General features: G+C 43.9%; 1 protein-coding gene across 7 annotated transcripts in view; it reads right to left on the bottom strand.

Annotated features, from left to right (window-relative positions):
- The window catches only part of ALPK2 (alpha kinase 2), a 116728-nt gene that overhangs the window by 15167 nt on the left and 83630 nt on the right, over positions 1-17931 (bottom strand). For 2 of the 7 annotated variants that reach the window (XR_006890124.1, XM_046671798.1), the window contains exons 6-11: positions 15500-15647; positions 10803-10930; positions 10670-10705; positions 7773-8047; positions 6245-6333; positions 4103-4320 (exon numbers count right to left, since the gene is read on the bottom strand). Coding sequence is in view for 2 of the 7 variants with exons in the window: in XM_046671798.1 (XP_046527754.1) it covers positions 4103-4320; positions 6245-6333; positions 7773-8047; positions 10670-10705; positions 10803-10930; positions 15500-15647 (894 nt within the window). In the remaining 5 variants the exon portion in view is untranslated. Of the gene's footprint in view, positions 1-3780; positions 3824-4102; positions 4321-6244; positions 6334-6688; positions 6853-7772; positions 8048-10669; positions 10706-10802; positions 10931-15360; positions 15648-17828; positions 17890-17931 lie in introns of those variants that run through there. The other 5 variants (XR_006890125.1, XR_006890126.1, XR_006890127.1 and 2 more) reach the window with 5 other exon arrangements.

Genomic DNA, 17931 nt, shown 5'->3' with positions numbered 1-17931 from the left:
TGGAAGAAGGCAAACTTCTCTGACGCCCAGAGTGTGAATGGCCTCTGGCCTTTCTGGAATTCTCCTTGCCACACCAGGGACCAGCTCTGCCCCTGTCTCTCTCGGCTGTTGGCTATGGGCACTTGCTCCAATTCAGTGGCCGTCTACTCAGTCTCACCCATGAAATCTAGTGACAGGCCTTTGATGGCCGGGCACAGGGTCCATGGGGCTACCCCACTCATGTGTCTGGACCTGCCAGATGCCAGGCCCGGGTCTTGCCTCCTCTCTTGCCCCTGACTCTAGTCCTATCTGGGCCAGGCTGTGATTGCTCTATTCCCCTCAGCCAGCAGGTGACCTGCTAAGTGATGGGCCTGGCAGCAAAGAAACCAGTCTGAGCATCCCCCGCAAAACCAACCCTGAGAGTCAGACTTGATGGCAACCTAGTCCCATGGGTCTCTACTCCTATGAGCACTGTTTTCTGAGGCCCAGAAAAGGGAAGCTAAAGCGTTAATGTTCTGATTCAGCAGTGTCTGCCTGGAACACGGCAAAAAAACAGGCCATGTTGCTATTCAGACTGGCTATTCAGACAGAAGCAACGAGCCCTGGTTTTCAGCAGTGCACCTGTGAGCTAAATTAGACATGGCCCTTTGGGTGAGCCACTGAGCATTGTAAAAGCCTTTCACAGTTGGCAACTAATTCATCTCATTCTTTCAAAGCTGCTAACAACTAGAACATACGTAGAAATGCTTCACATAGCTTTTATTACAGGGACCGTGCTCAAAAAAACCCCCAAACACCAAATTGCAAAAGCTCCCTTTGGACATCTTGTTTTGTGGAAAGTTGTATTTAAAAATCACAGCTCTAAGCTGCACAGAAGTCCAATTTTTAAAAGTCATTTGGCGAAACGTCCTTGAACTTGGGGAATTGCTTTTTCTTGCTTCTCACAATACCAGCTGTCACTTACAGTTTAGAAAAACAGAACATAATTTTTAAGAGGAAATTTCTCTCTCGGTTTAATAATTTCCCAGGTTATTAAGGGTCTCTGCAGGACAATAATTTAAATTCTAATGTGCAGCTATTAAGCCGAATTGGGAACAATCATCAGCTACAGGTCTTATCTGATGGAAGGAAGGAAGCAGGTAGCTTTAGGAGTTCATTCTCCAGAATTTGGGTTCTTGGGTCTTTGGGGTGACACTTCTTAGAAACCCTAGTGGTTTCACCAGGGTGAGGATCTTAGGGCCAATCACAGGCGCAGCTTTTACTTCTCAAAGCTGCAGGACCCACATCAATCCTGTCAACAAGCAAATGCAACCAGGGAGGGGATGACTTTTTAGAGTTTGAGAAGGTGATGGTTGAGTTTGGATTTGTTCATCTTTTCTAATCCTAATTCCAGTGTCTCAGGAAAATTATAAAACGTGGAGATTGTTTAGAGAATGGATGTGTTGTCTTGTGCCACAAGGACGATGACAATAAAAAGGTTTTTCCCAGCAGCAGCAGAGAGTAAATAAACACGGCTATAGAACACCGCGCCGACACATTAAACTGCACACATCACTGACAGAGAGATGTGATATTCCACTACGGTTGTTAAGTAGTGCCTGGAAGAGAACCCAGCTGTGTGGGAAGCTCCAGGGTGCTGCTTTTCAGGAGAAGAATTATATTTAATGCAAAATTAACTCGGAATGAGAAAAGATGGGGGGGGCAGCAACAATTGTACAGCTGGGGTCTAATTAGAATAGAAAGCTGTCTGTTAAGACCATATTGTGTGTGTGGCAGCAAAGCCTCTTCAAAAAGTGAGCAGATATGGCCACCTTCAATCTGCAGATCGGCCCCGTCTGCAAACTGTAATGTTGCACTTCCCAGCTGGCCCTCGAGGAGTTCCTCATGGGAACATTTAACATCAAGAGACACTTGGAAATCTCTTGCCAATTTGTAAGTTTGTGGTTTAGTGGAAAGAACATGGGGTTTGGAGTCAGAAATCATGGGTTGGAGTCTTGGATCTCTCAGCTCATTAGCTGAGTGACAGCAGGCAATTAAATCACCACCTCTGGGCCTCTGTTTTCCCATCTGTAAAAAGGGGATCATAATATCTTCTCTGGAGGATTATTATGAAGATTAAATAAAATAATAGGAAAAAATGACTGCATACAAAAACTGGCGAAATCTAAGTAAGGTCTTTGTCTACTTAATTACATCGTGCCAATGTGAATCTCCTGGTTTGGATAACGTGCTGTAGTTATGTAAGATGCTATCATTATGTGAAGCTGGGCAGAGGGTACACAGGGACCTCTGTACATTTTTGTAACTTCTTGTGTCTATGGTTATTTCAAAACAGAAATTAAAAAACTAGGGAACACATGTTACGTGTCAATGCTGTGCTAAAAGTTTTATGATCTCATTTAATCCTCATAACAACTCCATATGGAAAGTATGAGGCACAGAGAGGGAAGTAACTTGCCCAAGGCTAACAGCCAGGAAGTGGAGGAGCAGGGACTAGAACCCAGAGGCAGTCTTGTTCTTCACCACCACGCTACAGATAGAGCTTGAGATTCTCGTAGATGACAGTGTCTGACATTTAGTAGGCAAATAATTACAGTTCAGATTTTTCTTAACAACATTATTATTTGGAAAGGAAAAGAAATAGAAAACCCCTGTGGCAGAAGCTGTGGATGCCCCACCCATTTCCCTCACTCTAACCACTTCCGTGCAAGTGGCTCCACCTCCAGGTGCCACCACCAGCATTTCTTTGCCTTTCTCTGAGCACAGGAGCCTGCTTTGCTCTGCTTGGCTTGCCCGTGTGGCAGGCGGCAAATGCAGGGAGTTAACGCCCCCACCAGGACCAGCCTGCCACTGGAACCTAAAGGGAATTGGGGTATAAACACCCCTGCTGCCACACTCCTTGGGTGCAACAATTCTGAGAAGAGTGTTCTGCACAGGCTCCCAGAGTTCCCGCAGCAGACGTGAGCTTCAGCTGCCCACGGTGGTAACTGGCTGTATTATGCTTATTGGCTGTTCTCCCCTCTCCTGTCACACTTCCCCGCTCTTCTACCAACGTTTCCTGGGATCTCTTCCCAAATATTTGTACTTGAACATTTGTGAACAGTAAAGGATTAACCTTGCCCAAATAAAGGTTCAATACTTGCCCAACTCCTGGGAGGCAACCTCTAAGCCATTGGAATGTCCTGCCTGATGAGAGTGTCTTTGTCTGCCTAGCACCTTGGGCCATGTGGTATCAGCTTGATCTCTGCAGAGGCTAAAGACTAAGGTCAACCTTATGGGCAGTCGGTCACGCCTATGTGATGGACCCCCCAGTAAAAACTCTGAACACCAGGGCTCGGGCGAGCTTCCCTGCTTGACAGCACTCCATGCATATTGCCACACTTCATTGCTGGGAAAAGCAGGTACTGTCCACATGACTCCACAGGAGAGGACAACTGAGAGCTCCCACCTGGTCTCTCCTGACTCTGTCCGTGTGCCTCTTACCTTTGCTGATTTGAGCCTGTATCCTTTCACTGTAATAAACCATAACCATGAGTGTAAAGGCTTCTCTGAGTTCTGCAGGGCCTTCCAGAAAGTTAATGAACCTGATGGCAGTCTTGGGGAATCCCCAAATCACAATTTGTCTCAGGGCTTTCTCTATGGGAAACCTACTTATGACATCCCCACTTCATATGACAAATGTTTCCTAACAATTTGTACATAAATTGAAAATGCTGTAAATTTACCAGGGGAGATAAAAACTAAAGCAACTGTGAAAGACTCTTTTACTTATTAAAAATGAATTATGTCATCTTAGTTTACCTTTTGGTATATCCAGATTTTCATATATATTTCTGAATTTTGCCTGTTGAGGATATAACAATAAAGCCAATCTTTAGTTACCTGTTGTAATGGGAAGGTGTTATTGGCATGAATTATTAAAATGTACTTTATTCCTCCATTTGGCTGGTCATTTAGGACTCCTCTGTCACACCTTGTTTCTGATGAGACATTAGGAACACTTCCTACTGGCAAAGGTGCTTAAAGTGACTCAGCAGACCCCTCCTTCTCCTCCCCTCCCCATGCCCAGGAATATTCCAGGCCCACAGCATCCTTGGAGCCCTGGTCAAGCTGCTCTCCTCACCCTGCATGTCCGTGACTAGGAGGCCTCCACTTGTTTTCTGGTATACCCAGTGCTGGAAGGTACAACACTTCTGACCAGCCTCCGATTCTCTTCTCAAGAAGTTTATTTCCTTCCCGTCCCTGATGGAATACTTCACAAATTCTCCAATCAGCTCCTCCTCTACTGTTGCATAAGGGATGTTGTTCTCAGGTCGATGGATAAGAAAAATGGGAATGATCCTGGAAGGGACAAGAACATGCGCACACATCATGTTGCCTGATGGGAATAAACACTTTGGGGGCATTCTACCCTCACTGGAGTAGCAGGGAGCTGCGGAATAAATCCCTGGGTTCTGTTAGATTTAAATTAAAAAACCCCCAATGATTATTCCATGAGTAAAAGGCTGTGTTTCTGTTTGTCATTTGTTCCTAGAGTTGATCAGAAACTCCTCTTTGGGATGGGGTTTAATTGCTCTGTAGAAATGAATGTCTTCATTATAGTCATGTCTCAATGACCCACTGGTCACTATAACCACTATAACTATAACTGGTCACTGGTGACTGTAACCCACCTATCCATCCATCACAGATCCATCTTTCCAGCTATCCCTCCATCTTTCTTTCTTTCCTTCCATTCAGTCAACAAATATTCATTCAGTAGCTTCTATGTATCAGACACTCTTCCAGACGCAGTTCCAGAAAACAACAGTAAAGAAAACAGAGGCTCTGCTCACAAGGATCTTACATTGAATGGAGGAGACAGACAATAATCAAGTAAATGTACAGCACTATGTGCTATGTGAAAAAATAAAGCAGTGGAGAGGAGATGAGTAGGCACCGTGTGTGTGTGTGTGTGTGTGTGTGTGTGTCTTTCTGGTGTAGAATCCTCTGATTCAATGAACGTGGGATCTGGCACAGATGCCCTTTTGAGGACCCTTATCCCTATCCCTCCTTACCCTCACTTGTGCAAGACCTTTCCAAGTCCCTGGACCAATCTTTATATTCATAATTTTGTGTTCTTTTCCTTAGAAAGTGCCCCAAATTGTGTACAAGTCAAGCCACACAAAACTTGGGTCTGCCCCTGCAGGAGGGTGCCGCGGTTCTGTGCGTGGTGGACTGGTCACGGGGTTGACTCTTCCTCCTTGAGCACAGGCTAAGAGGACAGAGACTGGGAGGAGGGGGGCTGGAGAAGAGAGAGAACGGGGCAGGAGGAGTTCTTATAACAGGGGACCCAACTCGGTCCGGGTTGCTGTCTTAGCGTATTCAACACAGAGGCAATTTGAGTGTTTTTTTCTTTGCATTATGTTAATCTGTCTTGAAGTTGCTGAGAAACGTTTGTGGACTAAATAAGTATGTAAGCATTTCTTGGCAAAGGGCAGAAAGTATTAGAATTTATACATAGTATGCTCCACATACCACCTCAGGGAGAGAATTTTTCCAATTTTGTGAGCTAACAGGGATGGTGTAGACAAGAATTCCTCCCTTCTTTCCTCGCCTTGACATATTTTACTGATATATGAATGACAGACTGTTCTGTCTGAAATTTCCAATGTGCACTGACACAGCACTTTCTCTTTCCACTTAAGCATGCACATATGATCTCAACCAGATAAAGAGATCAGTAAACACAAGCTCCAGACATCCGAAAATCTCCTTGGGTCAACAAATATTTAGTTAATAAGAGGATAAAAGTAATCGGTGTAATTTATCTCTGTAGGATTCCAGGAAGTGGGTACCGTGATTCTCTATTCCTGATCACCCAGTTCTCTCTTCCCTGACACAGCGCCATATTTTATTTTCACCATGAGATGAACCATTTTGTGATATTCTTGTGTTCCCTTATATTTGTTTATTGTTTAGACAATGTAACATCCATGAGAGTAGATACCTTTTCCTTTCTATTTAACATGATGGATACATTTATTGAATTCATCCAACCATCTATACATACGTACATTTGTTTGAAGACTATTTATCAAGTGTCTTTCTGTAAACCTCTGGTGACCCATGTGTCACCAGAGGACAGCAGCCATGTGTGCCTTGATGGAGCTTACAGACAGAGACCAATTGACATGCTTGTCCTACTGGTCCTTCTCACCCTCTCATCCCTCCAGGCCCCCAACCAGTCAAGGGTGGTAATACAAGAAAGGGTGAACACACTTACTCTGGCACTTCTCCAAAGCCTTCCAGAGGCTGTGCTTCAGCAGCATAGATCTTGGCATAGTGTCTGGCCGTATTTTGGACATAGCATTCCTATATCACCCGAAAACACAGGAAATCCAAGTGATTAGAAGAAATTCAGAGAGTTGCTTGGAAATGCTAATCAGATTTCCTATTATAGATCCAGCCAGTGGATTCTCAAACCTATCCCCTGGTTGGGAACACAAAACCAAAAATTATTACAACCTAGAGCTGGCCACTTACAGAAGAGCTCTGAGACCTGAAGGAACTATCCAGCTGAAGGCCAAGTGGTCTCTGGGGCCAAGTGTCCCTGAACTATAAAATTTCTGGAACCTGCATGGCTGAAGTTTACCCTTGAGGGTGCTGGTTCCTTGGCAGGACGTCAGGTAAGCTTGGGGCCTGCTGGGTTTTCCATGAGTTCTCCTACCTGAGGTGCTTCTTCAAAGGTGTAATTTGAGTTGTAAACAGTGAACACTTTGCCAAGATTGTTGTCTTAGAAAAAGCAAACTGGATTCTGCTTTCTACTCAGTAGGACCTCTCTGAGTAGGAGTCTGGATGCTGGGGGATTTTCCATGACTGGGCCAGATGATACTTGAGATGGAAGGAATATTCAGTGAAAGAAAAGAAAAAAGAAGGGTGGATTTGGAGGAGAAAGGAAGACAATTAGCAAAATCCTATACTCGGAGAAGAGGGGCTACCTTCATGAGCACCAAGTCCCACGTGACATTGCCACATCTGGGAGAATCATGGATAACTAATGCTTAGGGCACCTGAGAGATTCATCGGAGAACACCTATTCATTTTATAGGTAATGCTTTTTAAAAGGCACCTGGTTCGTGAGAGAGCTAGACTCAGCTCTCCTGAAGCTTGGCCAGTGCGAATGTCAAAAGTGAGATACACGGACCAAAGTGGGATGGGGAGGCAGGAAGAGAAGCTAATGCTCTCCTCTTGCCTCAGAGTTCTGTGACTGAATAACACAGAGAGGTGGGAACTTAGCTAGAGGCTTGGGTCAATCTCTCTCCATAGCTTACGGGCTGACACTGAACCAAAGTCAGAAAGACGGGACAGGACAAGTGCTGACCCTTCTGAATACACCCCAGCCACCTCCTCCTCCACAAAACAAAACACTCCAGAAACGGGTTCTGATTTTAGCTGTCCTTGGGAATCCTGGAATTTGGTGTAGCTTAGAACCCCCACTTTCCATGTCATCCTGCATCCAAGAAACGCCCAGGGATCTCATAGGGCTTCCTAGGAACAGAAACGATCCCAGCCCGGGTCAGAACTGATGAGGTGCCTCCAGACATAGGCTGAGTCCAAGAAATTACTCCTGAGAACTGAGACATGACTCCCAGCATTTAGCCTTAACCCAGTGGCTCCCTTATAACCACATCCCAAAGGGAGTAAACACCCTCTTGGAGACAATCCCATTAATTCTGAGTCTAATTTTCATCTCAGGTTATCATGGGTCCCTCTCACACTTCAAGTGCCACCTTTAGGGCAGGTGGACCCACCTGGGCAGCGAGTTTGTAGTTTCTCTGGACGAGCTCATCGTTGTTTCTGGTCCCGTAGGCAACGGCATTGTGCACCTTGAGTACGCAGGCATGGCCGGGCTTGAAGACTGGCATGAGGCCCTGCATTACTTTACTGCGGAAGGCTTTCCGGTGGACGCCTTCCCCAAAGTGCAGCTCCTCTGTGGCAATTTGACCGCGCAGGCGGCCCCCAAAGTAGCTGTCATTGAGGAAGTCTTCTCTGAAGATGAGCTGGCTGAATTCAATCTCTTCACATCCTAAAACATAGCACAACTTTAATTAGACAGAATATCCCCCAATCCTGCTCCTTGGGTAACAAACGTTCCCACATAGGGACAATGACAAGGTTGACCTGTAGAACCTAGGAGGGGAAACCACACTTAACCCCTCACAGAGGCATAGCTCAGAGATGAGATGGGTGGGTGCTGACAGGGAGACGGGTCATTGAGGAGATGTAGGAAGATCAGTGTGAGGTCCTAGTGGATCAGATGAAAGGGGAAAAGATTGGTTGAAGCCAAACTGGGGATACTGGGAAAAGAATTTTAGACGGATCTGGAAAACAAAAGCAGAACTATGCAAGGTGATTAAAGAAAAGTTGAGAAGATAAAGTACAGAGGAGGGAGGAAGGACCAATGGTAAAGTCTGATAAACGAATGTTTCTCAACCTTTTTTTCATTATGCCCCCCAGTGAGGAGCCTCTTAGACTTTTTTTCTAACTGTCCTCCATAAAATTCTAGTACCACAGATGTACTGTATACCTGTTCATGTACTGTGTGTATATCCATGCTTTACACACAAGAAGAATACGTTTTTTTTGCCTCCCCAAGAATCAATTTTTGCCTCTTGGGGATGATACTGCCTCTGTTGAGAATGCATGTCATAGATATAATAGGCGAAAAAATGAAGCAAAATAAGTAAAAAGAACTGCCTTTGAAGAGAAATTGAAAAAAAGTAGAATTATTTGTAAAAAAAAAAAAAGTAGAATATTTTTTGAGTTTTCTAGCAGCTGTTTCAGAGTCGATTCTGCACGTGTTTCAGATGACCATGCATTCAATCAGAATGTTCCATTTTAAACTAGAGACGACCAAGTCAGAGTTCAGAGAAGAAAATAAGATGGCTTTCAATTAAATACGATTGTTAAGATTTTTAAAAACACCTTCCACTCCTAAAGTCAATGAAAACTGTCATCTTTCTGAATGTTTAAAAGAAGAAAGCCATCAGAATGAAAATCCCACTTCACATTTTTATTTAGAATATTCAGAGAAATATTTTTCTCTCCTTTTAAAAATATTTTCAAATCATATGTGTTAAGAGCAGACTATGACTGATGCTAGCTATTAAAAGTACAAGGAGACTAAAACTACTCTTAAAGGGTATTGATCCAGGCCAACTTATTGCCAGAAAGAAATAAAGGGGGCTGGTGGGGGATTTTCAAATAGAAAAAGTGGGCGAAGGTGCTAGTGGAAAGATGCTCCAAGACTTTTCACAAAGGCTAGCAGCAGCCTCCGGCAGAGTGACCTGTCACTGTTTCTAGAGAGAATTCGGGTGGGGCAGCAGGAAGACAGGCAGGCAAATAGGATATTTTCTCAGATAAATTCTAAGGAGAGAGTTGTATCACAGATTTCATCCTAAGGAATAGAACCAGAAATTTTCTTTTTAATTTATTGAGAGGAGTATAGTTTTTTTTTTAAAGTTAAACTTAAAAATTAGACAACAAAATGGAGAGGGAATGCTTTCTCTATAACCCAGATCTTGTCAATTCTAGTTACATGATTAATTTATTTGGAAAATTTGGACCCTAATACCACTTAAAGAATATAGGAAGTGTTTTACGTATATACAGCAGAGCCCAGTGAATATGAACTATATTTACTCATACTGTTTTCCTTCAAAGTCTCAACATTTCTAAAGTTCAGTTACTCTTAAAAGTAAGAAGTTTGTGCCTGTCACAGCTGGTAAATTTTTAACAACCTGCCTGGGGGGTGGGGAGGCCCTGGTTTTTGTAGTGTTTTCCAATTTCTATGGTGTAAACACTCTCACTGTGGCCAATTTTAAACTGCTGGTGCGACGTCACAGGAATGTGGAGCTGGGAAGAGAGGCCCACAGTCAGCTCTTAGCAGGCGTCCCATATATTAAATAGAAGAAGATGGGCACAGATGTTAACTCAGGGCTAATCTTCCTCAAAAAAAAAAAAAAAAAAAATTACCAGCACCCTTCTAGGTGGGGGTGGGCACGAGTGTGGGGACTGGTAATTTTCCCTAAGAGGAAATCCATGAGGAGCATGGACTCCATTAAACGTACTCAGCGGGTGGCCCAGCGGCAGCGTGAGTGTTCAGGAGGAGCTGTTAGGCTCCTGCTACATCAGGTGTGCACAAATGTCAAAGGAAAGCATGAAACCCCATCTTTCACTTTTATTAAGATGCAAATGAATGGAGTTGCTCTCCTAGACACCTGGCTCCCTTTGGGAATCTGTTCAGCTAGTCAAACTGAAAAGTAAATTGAAGAAACAAAACAGGCTGTGTAAGTGCCAGAGGCTGAAAACTCCATGCAGATGGGCTGAATGCAAGTCTGACGCTTAAAGGAAAAAGTTTAACCCCAAACTCCCTCTCCACAGGTTCCCAACAAGTGCACGGCTACAGTCTGATCTCTTTCATAAAGAATACACTTCTGGATATTCATGGCCTCATGCACTTATAATAGGCCTTGCAATCAGGCTGAAACAGCTCCTGAGCTGTCATGCATTTCTCTGTCATTCCTGGGCTCTCTCCTACTTGGGTAGACGAGTCCATGGGAATATTGCTTCTACCACTGACTCCAGGAGCTACCTCATGCCTTATGGTTCTCCCATTTCTTCTAACATCCAACTCAGACTGGCTTACCTTTAATATCCTGGTGACTTGAAAGTTGTTGGAGAACTAGAAGACAAAGAAGAGAATGCCCTCAGTACAGATGAACATTTGGAAGTGGTAGGGGCTAGTGCTTTTCATTTGAAAGTGAAAAGCTGAAGTTTACCTTCAGCGGTGAGATTAAATTCAGCAGTCACTTTTCCATAACTGTTATTGATGCAGCAATAATAGATGCCCTGGTCCTTCTGGCTGGCTTGAACGATGGCCAAGGACACAGTGGAGTTGTCTCCTGCACTGCAATGGGGGACATTAAGGTTTGCACGCATCATCATCCTGAAGTTGCATTTTTCTAATACACTTAAGGAGAAAGAAGCTAATGCTCCTGTCCTAATGTTTTTAGAGAATGAGCTGGCTAAAGGACAAGATGGTGATAAGCGGTTTAAATAACTTATGTATCTGTAGAGGACGATCAATACATTTTTGGTTTAACACCCTCAACGAATATGCAATATTAATACACAGAAATGTCTGGGAGTTTTGACTGCCATGAGTAGACCAAGGAAGTGGAATTGTGAAATCTGGAGGATGTTGTTAATATTTCTGATCAGAATTCACCTCCATTATGTTACTGATCAGGTGTCGTGTGCTTGATGGAAACCTAAAAATTCCAAACCCAGATCTGAACACAGACACAGTAAGACACAAGAGAAAGAAGGTCTTTGCTGTATATAAGGACTCATGGCTGAAAACTCTTTTAAATAATGCATTCCCCTAGTGAATATCAACCATCCATCCATCTGTCCATCCATCCACCCACCCACCATTATTAAGTTCCAAGCACTGTGCTATGAATAGAAAAACTGGTGGGGGCAGAGGTGATGAGGATGATGATGATGATGATGATGATAGCGAATGTGCATCAAGTGCTTGGTATGTACCAGCCATTGTGCTAATCACTGAAAGGTCTATTTCATGTCACCCTCAGAGCAATCTAATGAGAGAAGTACTCTTACTATTCCCAGTTCACAGAGAGGAAGATTAAGCAAATGACCTAAGGTCACACCGCTGATAAAGGTAGACTCAGGACTTAAACCAAGATAGCCTGAGCCTGGAGCCCTCATCTTGCCTTCATTAAGCTGCCTCCCCAGGTGATTTGTGATTCCTGCTCTCAAATGTGGGATAACTGGAATTGTGGGTAAAGCCACAATCTTTAGTCCAAAGTCTCAAACAAAAAACTTGCTTTGCAACCAAAAAACGATATTCAAATATTGTTTTAGTTTTGTTCTATATAATGAATTTTGTTTAAACATTCACCAAGTTGTGTGTGTGCAGGGTATGTTTCACTTTTGGTTCATTTCACAGCTCAACAACAAAGTCCATTTGTCTTGAGTTTGTCTCAGTTGCACATTCAACAAAAGAGTTCATTAGTGGTTGGTTTTTCAATAAACTTGAAGTCTCTGATGTATACATGACTCTTCTGGAATGTACCAGTGACTTAAAACAAAGTCCCCTAAATCATAATTCTTTTTCCATTGATGGGGCCTCTGAACACATCCTGAACACACGATTGAAAGCCCAGTTATAAGGGGAAGATTTCCTGACAGGGCTGAAAGTCTTAAGAGAGTCACAGAGGGGCTGGTGCAACGCCCTTCTCTAGTGGCTCATTGATTAGCACAGCATGTCTGTTCCTGAAACAGCAGTCGAGCTCCACCAGAACAGCTGGCTGCTGAACTAGAATTGTCTCATGAACATCTTCCTCCCAACCCAGAAATTCCCTGATTCTCTGATGACTTGGCCCAGAACTTTTTTCTGTCTTGACCTATTACTCCCATCCAAGACCTTTTTCTGGGAGGAATAATTTAGGAGTCAGACAGGCCTGGATTCAAATCCTGAGCTGACCTCAGGCATGTTACCTAGTCTCTCATCCTCAGTTTCCTCCTCTGGGAAAGAGGAAAGAGCAAGACCATCTCTTCGAAGTATGAGGAGTGACCAGCACCAGGCATGTGAGGCTCCAGCAAAGGGTCTAGTCTAGTGACTGGTCATGGACCATCAGAGTGGGTTAGCAGCTGTGTGCCCCGTACTGAGGCATTCAATGGTAAAATTAAAGAAAGGCACAGTGCTTGCCCTTCCAGTCTGGGAGGAGATGCACAAACAGAACATACCAACTTAAACTGTGGAAAGTGTAAAGAAGTGATCTTGCATCTTCTTAAATCAATAGGGAAAAAGCTCAGTTTCACATCCTGTTACCCTGTGAGGGACAAATCTCTTTACTTTTAGGGGAAGAAATGGACAAATGCAGAAAGAGCTGAACAGGAGGGGAGCTTAGCTGGAGACAAGCACAAAAGAAGGCCATGCCATGAACGCGATCAGAATAACATGGCCAAGAACTAAACTGGCTGAAGCGAGAGGGTACCTAACCTGGGGACTTCTCAGAGGACCCCATTATCCACCATCAGCCCCAGGGAGCCAGTAGGGGGCAGCACCCGCTGTCCCCCTCCAGTCTGGGCTGAGAAGTCCTTGGGGTGTCCTTCCTATCGCCAACCAATGAGAAGCTGCCTGCAACGGCAGCCAGCTCTTTACTCCCTGGCTGTCCAGCAGGAATGATGTGACCTGTGCTCCAAAACATTGCTCAGCTTCCAGCCAATCACTCCATGAGACAAGTGCTCTGTCAAAGGCTCAGGGCACGCTAGTTACCAAGAAGGTACTGTTGGCCAGGGTAGCACCAGAGTGTGCCAACTTGAGATCTTCATGGAGTCAAGACATACCACCATCATACAAACACTCAGAGAAAGCTACCACTTCCTTCTTCTTGGTTTCCTCAGAGTACATTCGCCTTGCCCCAGCCACAAGAAAGTGTCCTGACACCTAATTTCCACACTTTAGCCTGTTAAGGAAAAGTATCCAAAACCTGGGGACAAAGGCGAAAGGATGATTGCATCTCCCTTTGTATGTCACTGTTTCAAGGGCTCACCCACAGAGGATTTAATTATAGGAGAATGCGCCCGTGCTTGTCATCACCATCTACCACTTAAACAGAACCCCCTCAGACGCTTTTAAGTTACAGCTTGTAAGCTTTCTGTCCAGGAGAAAAGATAACCCCCGACGTTTATTATCTGTCCAAGTATCTTTCTGTAAATTTATTTCAGCATTTTTTTGTCAGATTGATGATATAAATCTCTATTCCTCAACTGCTCCTTTGAACAGCTTTACCATCCTACTGGTTCTTCATTACTTAATGAGTCGAAGAAGATCTTTGCTACGTGTTTCCATTATATTTGTTTGAGAGATTTCAGATTTTTGAAAATTCTATCTTGAGAAGGCAATGAGATATTTCTTGGAGGGATATGAAAAGGAAACACTCAACTGGAATTAAGGGTGAAAGAAATTTGATAACACTTGAAAACCCACCTGAAATAATATAAATGATCTCTTAATATACAAAGGAGTTATGACTCCCAAACATTCCTGAATTTTCGCAGTGAGAAGGCAAATGTGTGTGCCTAGACCAGGGAATGTCGCCAAGAAGAAAGGAAGCAAACATCACTAAGAATTTAAAGGCCCTGGCCACATGTCATTAGTAAATAGCATGTTTACTCATGACATATGCTCCCTAGAAGGAGGTTACGTTTTCTTAAGACACCTCGAATGGAAAACGGACCTGAACGATTCAATTGCCAATTCTGAGCTTCCAGCAAGGCTGCAAAACACTAGTTAACTGTTCTGGGCTGACGGCTACAGAAAGCACTTCAAATGAATAATTAGTACTTCTTTTTTATAAAGCTCTGGGGGATCTCCTTGACTTGAAAATCAAGTCATTTATTCTCCATTATAATTCTCCCTAAGCCATATGTAAGACAAGCAGGGGGATGACAACATTTTAGGCAAAGTGGGCCTATTACATCCATCACAATCCAGTTGGATTTTCTGGAGCGATGTTATGGAAACGAAACCATAGCTCAACTCTTCCATAGTTGCTTTTGGGACATAATTTCCAGACATCTGTTCCAAGCAGACAACTTTGATTTAGTTATATAGAAAGCTCAGATTTTTCTCACTTTTGTAGTCTACTCGTGACGAGATTAAGGGAGTAGAAACACCTCTTGTGACTCAGGGAGCTGAACTGGGACCTCCTTCGGCAGTAAGAAGCTTCTGAGGATTGTTTGAGTTACGCTGGTTTCCATTAAACAGGTGATTTGTTTCTAGAATGAGCCACCCCTCCTCAATTTATTGCCAAGAAGGGGCTTCAGGAAGCCATTCATCAGGTTCCTTCCACACGGGGAATTCCTGGCAATGGTTCTCACTCTCATCTCTCTCCCCTCCTCCTTCTCCTCTCCTCTAATATCCTAGGGCCCCGAAATAAACCCGTTATTCCTTCTTAGAGATGGCTGGTATCACCCTCAATAGCTGCTACTTTTCTATAATCTCAAGGATTATTTTTTCCTTTTGATTCACTTTCTTACCTGTGTTTGAGGTTCATCAGGTTAATGGAAATTTATGAAACAGAGAACACAGCAAAATTCACAGACATGCAGAAGAGAGCTCCTCTTTAATCTCGGGACCACACAACCTCAGGCTAGAAAATGATTTGACACGTTCCCTTGATATTAAAAATGTAATGAAAGGTTCCAATATTTTCCTAAGGCCACAAAACTCAATGGTGACAGAGCCAGTGCAAGAACCCTCTACCATTTTCCCTGTCCAGACATCTGTCTTCCATTACTTACTCTTCTTGGATATTTTGGGTGTGGAGTTTCTGCTTCAATTTTCCTTTTTGCTTCCTATAATTTTGTTATTTTCTTCTAGAACTGTGTCGTGAAATACTCAAGCAACAACTGTGACAAGTAACTGGGGCAAATATCGCACCTTCTCTGCACTTCCGCTATTGACTTGGAATCTTTCATCCACCAGATAGTAGAATCTTCATGAATCTCTGCAAACTGGCAGCTTAATTTTACATTTCCGGAGTGGTCAGGGAACATCTCGGCTTGGATCTTCTTCAATAATACCGGAGCTGGAAACGCGAGATTTGCAGGTCAGTGTTCCGACGATAGTTGCAAAGAGCTTTGCAGTGGGCAAAAGACTTTCTCATTTTATCACATTTAATTCTCACAACAATCCCCAGAGACAGGGATAAGAATTATTACCCTCAATTTATGGATGAGGAAACCAAGTGTCTGGGAGGAGGTGTGGCTTGCCTAAACAGTAGGAAAATGAACCAATCAACCTAACAGAAAACTCTCACTGTTCATACTTAAAACTCCGTGAGTGAGGTCTGTAATGCACAAAGTGAAATAGGACTTTAGCAACATTTTTTTTTTAAGATGGGGGAGGGCGGTTATAGATGCCTAGTCTGTAGGACCTGGGCAGAATAAAGATACTTTTAAATGATCACCAGATGGTCCAGGTCAAAATCAGAGCTGAGATTAGGGAGTAGAATAAAATCTGGATTATCTAAGTAGTAATTGTGGCTAAACCCCCAGATGCAAAAGGCAACTCAACAGCAAGTTAATTGCCGAAAAATATTCATCCACCTTTTCTCTGATTTCAGCTGTCTGTGCTGAAGATATCCTAGTGTATTGCAGTGATGTCTGACATCAGTTTCCTTAGCAAAAGAGCAGTATCTCCTTGGATGAAATGGGAGCAATAAGGAAACGATTCCCGGGGGTTAGGCTGTGACCTTTGAATATCGCCTTTTAAAATCAGGGATGAGAGCCTGGCACGCCAGGTACATGTGTAATTACTTGGGGCAGCCACTGGGCGACAGCATAGACATTAGAACAAGACAAGGATGGCTGACCCGGCCAAGTGGTCAGAATAATCTGGCAAGCAGTGAGGTTACTGGAAATGGGGGGTCAGTCTATTACAGACCAAGTTCCATAACTCCGCAGTTTGGTAACACAAAATATTTTATAAGCCACAGCCAAGCCAAAAGTCATCAATACTGATGCTCTCTTTTGCTCTGTTGCCTCAAATTCCACTACCGTGAAATAGTTGGTGCGTTAACTGTGCCTCCCATCTCTCCCTGGTCCAATAGCATTTGGATAACAGAATGCATATTTTAAAGCTTAGTTTCTTTCCAGGAGGTAACAATGGGCTACTTGGGTAACTGAGTAGCTGAGGCTACTAATGATATTACAGGATCCAAGCGCATAATCGAGAGAGAGAAAAAATATACCAAGTACTTATTGATGGCAAAACCCATTTCAGGTCCTTTGGCCCTACTTGGCTAGCTGGGCTAGGCATTCAGGCCCACAGTCTCAAACGCTTGGGCTACCCGTCCCCTCATTTGGGACTTACTTCCTCGAGGGCCTTTCCAATACTATGTGGCGGCAGCCCTCATGGGTGATTTGCAGATACAGAAATGTGCCTAAGACTGCCAACCCCATCCACAACCCATTGTCAGTTCTGAACATAGAAAAGCGGGGCACGGAGGGAGGAGCATAAAATGAGGGTCTCTGAGAGATGTGAAGCTGGCTTGGACAAGAGGCCTCAGGGCTTTGGAAAGGACCCCTGTTTGTGTGAGACAGAGGTAGAAATGCAGATGAAGGAGCTAAAGGAGGCCTGGGAGCTCAGCTCAGTTCATCTTCTGTGTATATTCCCGCCAAGCGCTGAGGGAAAAGATGGAGAAGTCCCCTGGTGAACATAAAGCTTCGGCTGCACTAAGCTTTGAATGTCAAGAAAAAAAACATCACTTGTTTTGTTTTCTTTCTTTCAGAATCATCCAAGTCATCCCCACTCCCCTCCCTGCTCCTACTCCTACCCCACCAGGTCACCACCCTCCCAGAATGCTGTGCTCCCAGGCTGCAGCCCTTCACGATGGGGAGGCTGTGCCACGACTGAGATGGAATCTTCCCACTGCACGTGGTCCTCTGCAGAGTCCTTTCTCCCACAGTAACTTGAACAACTATGCACAAAATGTCCAAATAGACTGTTTCCCTCTGGGCCGAAACCACTTGAGAGATCTTTTAAAACATTGCTTCATTCTCTTTAAATATGTTTTACAACACATATACTAGAAACCTGGTTGGATACCTCCAAACTCTTCGGAAGGCAGTTTTGTATTTAATTCTCTCTGCACCAGAGGCTGAGGGCCCGTCTGAGCTGGACTGGGAGTAATGAGCGCCCGCCCTGAGGTCTGAGGACTCGGGTGAACGCCATAGCGTTCTGCTCCAGCACACGTGGGCCACTTTACCTTGTTGCAATATTTTCTCTTCTGACTTCTACCAGATTTCATGGGAAGGGAAAGAAGAGCTCTGAAATAAAAAAGGCTAAAATTCAGGTTATGGGATGGAGTT

The sequence above is a fragment of the Equus quagga genome, chromosome 9 (genome assembly GCF_021613505.1).
Source record: "Equus quagga isolate Etosha38 chromosome 9, UCLA_HA_Equagga_1.0, whole genome shotgun sequence".
In the NCBI taxonomy this organism is placed as follows: domain Eukaryota; kingdom Metazoa; phylum Chordata; class Mammalia; order Perissodactyla; family Equidae; genus Equus; species Equus quagga.
The sequence above is the reverse complement of the archived record's forward strand: the minus strand, read 5'-3'. Positions and strand labels throughout refer to the sequence as shown.